Genomic DNA, 11,092 nt, shown 5'->3' with positions numbered 1-11,092 from the left:
ACACCTACCTGGCAGAGAGGGAACTTGCCTCCCTGACCTTCCCAGGGAGTCAGTCATCCACTTGATTGGGGGAAGCAAGCCATTGGAAGGGGCTGGTGGTGTTGGCCTGATCTTTGATCTGAGTCCTTGTCCTCCTTCAGGCAGCTCTGCTTGTTTGGATACTTTTTTAAGCAAAAAAGAACTGAGGATAAATTGAAGTGAGTCATGTCGGAGGCGGTTGATCTCTCCTTTCTCTCTGAGACAGAGAGGGACTTGATCTTGAAAGTTCTTCAGCGGGACGAGGAGCTCCGAAAAGCTGAAGAGAAGAGGATCAGGTGAGAGTGTCAGGAGAGGCCTCGGGGAATCCTGCAGCCTTGCCTGGCCAGGTTTGGCATTCTGGCTTGTGTTTCTCGCTTGAAACATTAGAGAGATCTTGTCATGGCTGCCTGGCTGCTGTGTGTCTACTGCATGTTGGTGGTGTGAATGTGTGTGTGTGTGTGTGTGTGTGTGTGTGTGTGTGTGTGTGTGTGTGTGTGTCTTCCCCAGGGCTTCACGTTGGCTCTGTGTTGTGGTGAACTTTGTAAAAAGCAAAGGGCCTCACTCTCTTTTCACATCACTCCCCTGAAAACCAAAAAACTCAGCACCAGATCAAAATCCAGCCTGCTCAACCCATTGAGATCCTGACTCCAGGTGAACAACTCTCTCTGGTCTGAGCAGGAGACTAAAGAATGAGCTGCTGGAGATGCGGAGGAAAGGGGCCAAGCGGGGCAGCCAGCGTTATGGTGAGCGGACTTGTGCCCGGTGCCAGCAGAGCCTGGGGAGAGTCTCCCCCCAAACCACCACTTGCCGAGGCTGTAACCACCTGGTGTGTCGGGACTGTCGCAGCCCTGGCTCCCGTGGCACCTGGGGCACCTGGAGGTGCAAGGTGTGCGTCAAGGAAGCGTGAGTGTTGTTCCAGAAGCAGGGGGAGGAGTGAGCCGAGAGGGAAGTGAGGCCTTGCATGTGGCAAGACTGTCAGCCTGCCCGCCTGCCTGGAAACAGTCTTTTGGCCCAATGCTAATTCCTCTTCTTTCTTTCTAGAGAGCTGAAGAAAACAACTGGAGACTGGTTTTATGACCAGAAAGTGAATCGCTTTGCTAACCATCTGGCTAGTGATTTAGTGAGGATGTCGCTGCGTAAGAAGCCAACAGGTATTCCATTTCTAGGGAGGCTGGGTCCTGGGGTATCCAGGTTTACTTTGGCTTGGAGGACAGAGGGCTTTGTTCTACCGCCAGCTGTTTGTTCATTCAGTCTCTGGAGCACTTATACTGGGAGACTTAAATAGGCCCATTGATTCTCAGATACCTCAAAACCCCACAGTTCTGCAACCCATCCCTTTCCCATGATCTATGCCTCCAGCTACCGCGGTTGTGGACAGACATGATGATACCTCTGATCTTGCCCCAAGCCACCAATGCACTACCTCCATGTTCAGGAACTCTGAAGTTCCCTCATCTGATCACCATCTTATTGTCATTCCACTTCTCCCTCAGCCTTGCAACCCGAAACTCTGTTTTTCATTCCCATGATCTTGGGTCCTTTGATCTCTCAGTACTTTCCCAGGAAATCACTGATTCAACTCTGCATTGCTTTCTTCTCTTAAGTCCCTTGCCCTCTTAAGATTATCTCTACTCTTGACCTGCCAAGGCTCAGCATTGAATCACTCCTACCATCTTCCATCTTTTCTACACACATGCAACTAAACAAAGATGGAGAAAAAAATCACATATAATGCCAACTTGGTCCACTATAAATTTCTTTTGCAACATCTCAATGGACCCTCACTGCTTCAGTGTAATCTTTTGACACCTTTTTAAATTACGTATCCCACTCACCTCAGAAACTCTTCCAGATCTTTTCATTCTTCCTCACTCTTCTCATGGATCCCCTTCTCCCACTTCTCTCAGCTAAGAATTTTGCTTCTTATTTTACTGAAAGCATTGAGACTATTGACCAAGGACTCTTCCCCTCCTCCACATCCTATATCACTCAGATGCTTCTGCCACTCTTTCTTCCCCCACCTCTGTCTCATGTAATTATGTAACCCTTCCTGCTAAAACAAATCTGGTCTCTCTGTGCACGTGAGCTCATTCTGTCCTATCTTCTTCAGGAGATTGAATCCTCTCTCATCCCCCTTCTCTTACTTATCTTCAAGCTGTCCTTGTTTACTATCTCCTTCTCTTTGACCTACAAGCATATTCATATCTCTTCCCTTCTAAATATTCATTTGATCCATCCATCCCTGCTAACCATCATACTGTACCTCTCCTCCCCTTTTGTGGCCAAATGCCAAGAGAAGACTGTCTGCAATTGATACTTCCACTATCTTTCCTCTCATTTTCTTTTAACTCTCTGAAGTCTGGCTTCTGACCTCATCAAATCTAAACTGCTCTTTCCAAAGTGACCAGTGATCTCTTAATGGCCAAATCCAATGACCATTCCTCAGTCTTTCTTGGCCTTTCTGTAGCCTTTGATTCAGGTGACCATTGTCTTCTCTTTAGAACTTTCTTCTCTCTACATTTTCAGAACACCATTGTAATGCCACAAGGTCATTTGTATCTCCTTCACAAAGCTGCTAAGAGGCTCAAGTGTCTTAAAAACTCCAAAGCACTCTGAAACAAACTGGTTCTTTCCCTACCCAGTTAAGTGTTCCTTCTCAGTCTCCTTTGCTGGATTTTCATCCAGGTCATCCTGTTAACTGTGAATGTCCCTCAGGTTCTGTACTGGCCCTCTCCTCTTCTTCCTTTTTGCTGCCTCATTTGGTGACCTCATCAACTCCCATGGATTCAATGATCATCTCCATGCTGATGATTCTCAAATCTATTTCTGCAGCTCTAGCCTCTGTGCTGACCTCCAAATTGGCATCTTCCACTGTCTATTGAATATCTCAAACTGGATGTCTCAAGCATGGCCCAAACTGAATTCATTATCACCTCTCCCCCTTTTATCATCCCTCTTCATCTCTGACATCATCCCTGTCACTCAGCCTCGCAACCCAGGTTGTCGACCCCCCGACCTCATTTCTTCTTTACCCCCTTGTATCCAACCTGTTGCCATATTTTGTTGATCCATTTGTTATTAGCAAACTCTTTTTTTTTAATCACTTCACACAGAGTCTGGCAGATAGGAGAACCTTAATGAATGTTTATTGATTCATTATTGATTTTTACCTTCATAATCTCACATACCCTCTTCCTTTCTCTGAGCCAGAGGTCATCTAGTTCTAGAGGGGGAAACTTGAGGCCCAGGAAGATTGGGGCCAAGGTTTGATCTGTGATTCTCTGTCTCAAACTAGTATTTGTTACAGTGTACCATGCTACCTCCTCAGTTTTTCGAATTAATTCTTCCTCTTATTTTCTCTCCCTTGTCTCTTCCCATTTGGGAATGACCTTTGAAGCTAATAAAAGAGAGACTGTGGGACAATCTCTTCTCCAGCAGTCCCAACTAAGTGAGGCCCGGGCTGAGATGAAGAGTCCCCAGGAGCTACCAAAGGAGTTCAGGTAATAAGCAGGCCATTTCCTGTGTGTTTCAGAGTACTTTTGAGTTTTTAAAGACAGGTTCTTATCACTTGGGTCTCTCAGCAGCTTTGAGAAGTAGAGACAAATGACCTGGTGGCATTAGTTCACAAAAAAAACAGAGAAGTTATGCTGCTTGCCTGGCCTTACACAGCTAGCTAATGGAGAAATGGGGCTACACCTGGATCTCTTGGTTCTTTAGTTCTGGCAAAGTGATATTGGGTAATTGGGGACTTTGCATCTCCCCTTTCTCCTTTCCCCAACCCCTCAAACTGATAAGAAATGTGCCAGATAAAGTAATGAAACCAACATTGCGAAGAAGCGATTTGACTTCCTCACCAAGGGACTGTACAGAAAAAATACCCTAAGATCCCATCTCAAACTCTTAGCTCTGTGCTCAGCTTTACTGACTTGTCTGACCCTGCCAAGCCCATGCTCTGAGGTCCATACTAGGTCCCATCTATCTGATTGGCATGACTGTTCATGATTTTATAGGCTCAGTTTCAGAAGCAGAGGACTCTGAGAGACCTTCAGGTCCAACCTCTGCACGTCATAGTTGAGGAAATTGCCATCAAGAGTCATCCCGCTTATTTTACAGATGAGGAAATGGAGTCACAGTTAGGAAGTAGCTTAGATGACTGGAACCTTGGTCTTCCCAGCTCCAAGTCCAGTACACTGTCCACCATGTCATTGTTTCTCTGGGCAGGACTTGACTTACCCTGCCTTGCTGATCTCAGGAGAACCAGGGAGTGGGGGGAGGGGGGAGGAAGTTAGAAATGATTCCAAGGAAAGAAGCACCAAGTTATTAAATAAAATATATTGATACTGTTGAGTGTTATAGGCCCAAGCTTCCCAGAACCAATTGTTATGACTATTATTATTCCAAATCCAGGCATTGTTCTCCTTAAGAGAGAAATGTATAAACTGGCAGAGGGCCCTTATGCCCTAAGGCACATCTCTCCAACAACATATTTTTGAGATCACATTTCTAGGCATCTTGAAAAAGGAAAGCATGATGATATACTGTGATGGTACATAGTTATACAATTACTTATACAATTACTTAACATCTTGCTTCTTCAAAAAGACTAATTGCCATTTAATCTGTTGAGCATATCCTTGGATAATCATTTCCCTAAAACCCCTCATTCTCTTTGTAAAGAATCAACTCCTCAAGGAGCCCCCACCAGGTCACTGGGGACCTGAAGTAATCAAAGGGATCTCCTCCCTCTGATCAGTATTTTAGAAAGTGAGCCACAGTTTGTCATGGCATCATCTCCTGATATCATGGTCTTCTTTGACAATGGACAGACATCATCATCACCATCATTTTTATACCTCCAGGAAATGGGGAAAAGGGAGACTGCTCTCTAATGGGCCATTGTTCGTATTCCCTCTGGGCGCTGGAAAAGAGGCAGATATTAGTAGAACATAGGTTCCTGGATCCATGAATTTATTTTTGAAATAGTTTGATAATTATATTTTAAATATAATTAGTTTTTACTGTAATCTTATATATTTTGTTTTATGTACTTAAAACCACAGTTCTGGACCAGGATCCATAGGCTTCCCCAGAGTGCTGTCCAAAAGGGATCCAAGAAAGAACCTTTGGCCTAGATGGATCCATCAAAAGCCCCTTACCTTTGCTTAGCCCCCACCCTAATTACTTCAAGGGAGGAACCCTTCCTGGACTGATTGGGGAGGAGTGGTCAGGACATGTTTTGAGGACTGATAGTCAAAGAAAGATTGATAAGTTTTTCTCTTTCAGATTAGTTCAAAGGCTGCTGAAAACTAGGAAAAGATCCAAATGCTTTCTTAATATTTCTTAGAGGTTATATGTGTGTGTAGTGGTGGAGGTGAGTGGGTCTGGGGTTTTTTTTTGCCCCCACAGAGCATAGGAGGATAATAGATGAGATTCTCTGGCAGGATGCTTCAGGAAAGGTTTATGTTTAAGCTTGTCCTTCATCATTTTAAGGACAGGGAATAGAAAAATAGTCCAGGGGTTGTTACCCCTTTTTTGATCTGGGCCCCTTTGGTTATCATGGGGGGAACTCTTCTCAGAGTCATATTTTTAAATGTAAAAAATAAAATACTTTGGATCACAAAAGAAATCAGTTGTATCAAAATACACTGATGAAAGTATAAAACCCAAACCAAGAGCATGTTCACAGACCCCAGTTTAGCAAGTGCTGGCCTCAACAGTTTCTGAAGCCCCCTCTGGGCCCTGGTTCCTTTATGTCTCCTTTCAGTCTTCTCATGCATCTTTCCCTTCATACCCCTTCCTGGCATGCTTAGTTAACCTTAACCTGGTGAAGGGTTTTACTGGAGTTCTCCCTGTCTTTGGCTAACCTGAGAACAAGGGCTAGCATGACTCCTTTTGATTGGAACCTGTCGAATAGGTTTGTCATGAGCTGATTCTAACAGTTCCAAAGGCTCTGGAAAGCCTTCAGACATGGCTGTGCTCCCGTAGAACACTCACAGTTCTTCCTTTCCTCTTCAGCTTGGAAACTAGGAAGGAATTGAATCCCTTTTCTTTCTAGTCCAGTCTCCTCATTTAACATATGAAGAAAGTCTGGCCTAGAGAAATAATGACTTACTTAAGTCACACAGGACTAAGTGGCAGAGCCAGGACTCAGGTCTATGATTCCAGGTTTAACACAGCCAAGCATGTATGACTTCTCTGAGAAACTATAGAATTATGGGATCAGAATATTAATTAGCTAGAATCCGGGAGCAGCTAGGTGGCTTAGTGCATAGAGTTCTGGACCTGGAGGCAGGATGACCTGAGTTCAAATGTGGCCTCTGACACTGAATAACTGTTTGATCCTGGGCAAGTCACTTAAACTCTATTTGCCTTAATCCATTGGAGAAGGAAATGAATCTTTTACAAGTATTTTTGTCAGGGAAGCCTCATGGACAGTATTGGTATGGTATGGTCCATGGGATCATGAAGAGTTGGATATGACTGAACAACAAGGCTGACTCCCCTCCTTTTGCAAAAGAAGAGACTGAGATTCTCAGAAGAGAAATGATTTTGCTCAAACTTAGCCAGCTAGTTGACTCTTATCACCGAGGTCTCCATATTCTCAGTTCAGTACTGTTTCCATTGTACCATGTAGAGTTGGACCTTTTTCCTTTCATAGGAGAAGGGAAAATGAGTAGTTTGGTTGTACCACATTAGCCCCAAGATGAAGGTCTTTGCCCATTATTGGCTACAAAGCAAGTCACCCTCTCCTGGTGGCTGCTGCTGACCCTGGTACCTGGGAATTCAGTTGCATCTCCTCTTGGACTGGAGGATTTCCCATGCCTGAAACATATTATTAAAAAATTCTTGTTTAATGATAGTTATGAAGTCTCTTCCTCCCATGAGGGATTCTGAGATGGTAGAAGAATGAATAGAGGGCTTGTTCTACCATCATCGGTCCCTTCACCCTCAGGTGAGAGGCCCAAAGAAACATGGGTAAGGATTCAGGAGAGATGGTAAGTGAATTGCTTGGTCAACCAGTGAACCTGCACCAGTCATCATGAAGAAAGGGGAGACCTCACCTGGGGGAGCTGGATTCCTGCTGAGTACTCATTTGTTTTGGGTTTTTTCCCCTGTAGCTTGTCATTTGATACTTCAGAGCCCAGAGATGGAAAGGATTCTCTGGAGCCCGAGAGCACGAGCATGGACAGTAGCCAAATGGATGTTGTAGGTGACACTTGGAGGTGAGAGCGCTGCCTCCCTCCTCTGAGAGTGCACATACTTATGCATACACATGTGTGTACACACAGACACACATACATTCTCTCTCTCTCTCTCTCTCTCTCTCTCTCTCTCTCTCTCTCTCTGAATTCTCAGCAAGCTTCCTCTCCATCCTAGTCTTTTAGTGTATGTGAACCTCTCTTGCTAGACCTGGCCTGAAGTCCCTGACCCCTGGATCCTTTGCTTTGATCCTTCTCATAATGTTTCTTCTCAGTAAGTGGGCTTGGAACCCAGAGTGCCTGGAAGTATGTTAGTTTTCTGAGGCTGAATCACTTGAGGAGTTGGTGCTGAGTCAGCCAGCAAGCAGCCCAGCTGCCCCTCAGGCATGAGGCATACTGGGTGGGGGCAGCTTATTTAGAAGTTGGCCTTACCTCAGACATCATTTGACACCCAGGGTCTGGGGCTCCAGGCCAGCAACTAGATTTTCCAGAGCTGCTTCCTTTTGGCCTCGGTGGGGCTTTGCTTCTAACATATATCTGTCTGTCTCCTGGAGAAACCCTCTGGAGAAAGTTGGAGCCTTGCAAGAAAGCCAGAGGAGCTCTAAGGGCACCGAGTATGGGGCTTCTGGGAGCTCTGAGGGTGCTGAATGTAGTGCTTTTGGGGCCATCGCCAGCAAGGCTGAAGTCGATGAGGTAAGTCCAGATTTGACTGACAAACTTGAGGGAACTCACACAGTTCCAGGGAGGGATTCAACTGAATCACATTGAGTTTATGTGCATGTGGAACTCCAGTTGACCATCCAAAGCTGTACATGTATGTATGTATGTTCACACTTTGGGTCATGGTTCAGACCAAAGTTCTTTGGTGAAAATGACGATAATCTATATTGTCGTCTCCATTTTGAAAGTGCTGTGTGTGAGAACCAGTATCATTCAACTTTTATTTCTCTTAAGGGTTTGAATCATTTTGAATAAACATATAGAATTTGTGCCTAGCATGTGGGGGTGAGTCACCCACTTTCATTTAAGTGGGAGGTTCTTGTGCTGGCTTTAAACAGCTCCCTCCCTAACTGCAGCCCTTCTTTTTATTTTATTTTATCATTTTGGATTTTTGCAAGGCCATGGGGTTAAGTGACTTGCCCAAAGTCACACAACCAGGTAATTATTAAGGGTCTGAGGAAAGATTTGAACTCAGGGCCTCCTGACTCCAGGACCAGTGCTCTATCCACTGCGCCACCTAGCAGCCCTCCAGCCCTTTTTTTTTTTTTTTTTTGCTAGGCAATGGGGTTAAGTGGCTTGCCCAAGGCCACACAGCTAGGTAATTATTAAGTGTCTGAGGCCGGATTTGAACTCAGGTACTCCTGACTCCAGGGCCGGTGCTCTATCCACTGCGCCACCTAGCCGCCCCCAGCCCTTCTTTTAAAAAAAAGAAATTTTTATTTATTTTCTTAACTATTTCCCAATTACATTTACAAAAATTTTTACATCCATTTTTTTAAAATTTGGGTTCCAAATTCTCTTCCTCCTTCTTACCTTCTCCCACCCCTTGAGACATTAAGCAGTGTGCTATTGATTATACATGGGAAGTTATTCAAAGGGTGTTTCCTTAATGCTCATGTAGTTGCATTCCTTCTTCTATAAACTTAGCGCCTACTCCCCTCTTTCCTAGGAAGCACAGTCTGTGGGATCAAGCTTGGGATTTGCAGATGAGGCTGAACCAATATTCAAGAAGAATCCCAGGCGAGCCCTGAGGCCTTCAGGTAGCTCTCCTCCTCCTCCTCCTCCTTCTTGGTCACAAGGCCTGGGGTGGAGTAGACCTGGAGCAACTTGGAGCTCTGTGAGGCTCTTTTTTCATTTTGACTTTTGATCTTTTCTTCAGGATATACTAAGTCTGTCATGGATCTTCGCCCAGGGGACTTATCCACTGGTAATAGCTATTTGGGAGATAGAAGCAAATCAGTTCCAGGCCTTGCTGCAGACACGGTAAGGATCTTTCTGTAGTAGCTCTATGTGATGTGATGTTTTTCTTCTTGTTCTTATTGCTGTTCAAATCATTTTAGTAGTATCTAACTTTATGATTCCATCTGGGGTTTTCTTTGCAAAGATATTGGAGTGGTTTGCCATTTCCTTCTCCAGTTCATTTTACATATGAGGAAACTGAGGCAAACAGTGACGTGACTTGTTCAAAGGTCATACAACTTGGAAGTGTTTGAGGCCAGATTTAAAAAAATGTTCCAATTACATGTTATGAAAGTTTTTCAACATTCATCTGCTTGCTTATTTATAAGTTACACATTTTCCTACCACTCTCACCTTCCCATCCCCCTCCTTTTAGCAGTGACAAGTCTAGTGAAAGTTGTAAATATTCATTGTGTTTAACATGTTTACATATTAGTCATTTTGTGTATGAGGATTTAGGACTAAGGGAAAAGAAAGAAAATCATAGGGTAGGAAAGAAAAATATGAGAAAGTGAACATAGTATCCATTGTGATTCTTTTTGTTGTTGAGTTTTTTGGTTTGTTTTTTGTTGTTGTTGTTGTTGTTGTTTTCCTCTGCATGAGGATAGTGTCCTAGGGTTGTCCTAGATCTCTGAACTTCTGAGAGCAACTGCAGCCATCATAGTTGGTCAATTCACAATCTTGTTAATGTGTACAATGTTCTCTTGGTTCTGCTCCTTTTATTCAGCATCGGTTCCTGTAATTCCTTCCATGCTTCTCTAAAGTCTAACCATTCATGGTTTCTTAAAGAGCAATAGTACTCCATAACATTCATATACACAACTTTTTCAGCCATTCTCTAATTGTATATGCATATGTGAATGTAAAATATCATCTGAAAAATTTGGTGAGAATAAGGGAAGTTCCTCAGCTTCCAAGAGAATTGTCACAAGGGACAGAAGTGACAAGTTGAAGTGAATACAATCTTAAAAGCTTTCACAAGAATAAAATCTATCCAGATGAGATAACATTATTGTTCAGTTTTAGCCTGAAGCTCTCTAGAGAGTTTAGGAAAATATTTGACTTGAGACAGCCACTCCTCAGTAATAACAGTGACCAGATTATGACCAAAGTGTCCAACCTTGTAGAAGTGATGTAAATCACCAAGAAAAATGCAAATTTGAGCAACCTTTAGGTTTCAACTCCCTCACAGAAAATTAATGAAAAAACAAAGACAGACTATTTGTTGGATAAAATGTGGGAAGGCAGACACACAGATACAATTCAACAAACATTTATTAAGTTTCTATGGTATACTATAAGCCAAACTTCCTGATGGGTGCTGAAAATGTAAAAGCAAAAACCCGACCTCTGATCATCAAATCAATCATTTCCAGATCTATGTTTCTCAGCCTACTAAGTCTTTAAACTTAAGTTGCCATCGTGTTTCTCATAATACCTTGGAATCATTATATCTCACAATATAATAGCATCCTATTATAGTAAGGTACCCCAGTTCATTCAGTCATTTCTTAGTTGATGGACACCCATTTGGTTTCCATTTTTTTGCTCCTGCTGGGTGACATTTGAGCTTTTGTTTTCTATGTGGAGTTGACCTTTAGAGATTAGTACTGTGTGAGCTCGCACTTCTCAGATTTCTCAGACTTATTAATCCTCTATGAAAGGTAAAACCTAGCTCTCTGTTCTTGTAAATCTCCAAAGTCCAGTTGCTGATTCACATGTGAGAGATTTCTTTGTAGATGCCTGAGACAGAGGAGAGAAAACTGGCTCCTAATTCCTATCACTGTAGATGTACTAATCTTACCATGAATCATACATCATTTCAAATATTATCCTCATTTTGTTTTAGAACATCTTGTCTCCTGTTTAGTACCACCTGTTTTAGGGACTCCTTTGGAAATAACCACCTGTCTACC

At 43.3% G+C, this 11,092-nt stretch overlaps 1 protein-coding gene across 4 annotated transcripts in view; it reads left to right on the top strand.

Moving 5' to 3' along the window:
- The window catches only part of SYTL4 (synaptotagmin like 4), a 49,515-nt gene that overhangs the window by 17,625 nt on the left and 20,798 nt on the right, over positions 1–11,092 (top strand). For 3 of the 4 annotated variants that reach the window (XM_074205045.1, XM_074205047.1, XM_074205046.1), the window contains 8 exons: positions 141–314; positions 697–921; positions 1,060–1,169; positions 3,416–3,518; positions 7,137–7,241; positions 7,772–7,910; positions 8,887–8,977; positions 9,097–9,200. In XM_074205045.1, coding sequence (XP_074061146.1) covers positions 205–314; positions 697–921; positions 1,060–1,169; positions 3,416–3,518; positions 7,137–7,241; positions 7,772–7,910; positions 8,887–8,977; positions 9,097–9,200 — 987 coding nt within the window. In that variant the 5' untranslated portion in view covers positions 141–204. Of the gene's footprint in view, positions 1–140; positions 315–620; positions 922–1,059; positions 1,170–3,415; positions 3,519–7,136; positions 7,242–7,771; positions 7,911–8,886; positions 8,978–9,096; positions 9,201–11,092 lie in introns of those variants that run through there. The other variant, XM_074205048.1, reaches the window with a different exon arrangement.

This window comes from Macrotis lagotis, chromosome X (assembly GCF_037893015.1).
Source record: "Macrotis lagotis isolate mMagLag1 chromosome X, bilby.v1.9.chrom.fasta, whole genome shotgun sequence".
Taxonomy (NCBI): domain Eukaryota; kingdom Metazoa; phylum Chordata; class Mammalia; order Peramelemorphia; family Peramelidae; genus Macrotis; species Macrotis lagotis.
Note: the sequence above shows the minus strand (reverse complement) of the source record. Positions and strands in the feature narration are given on the sequence as shown.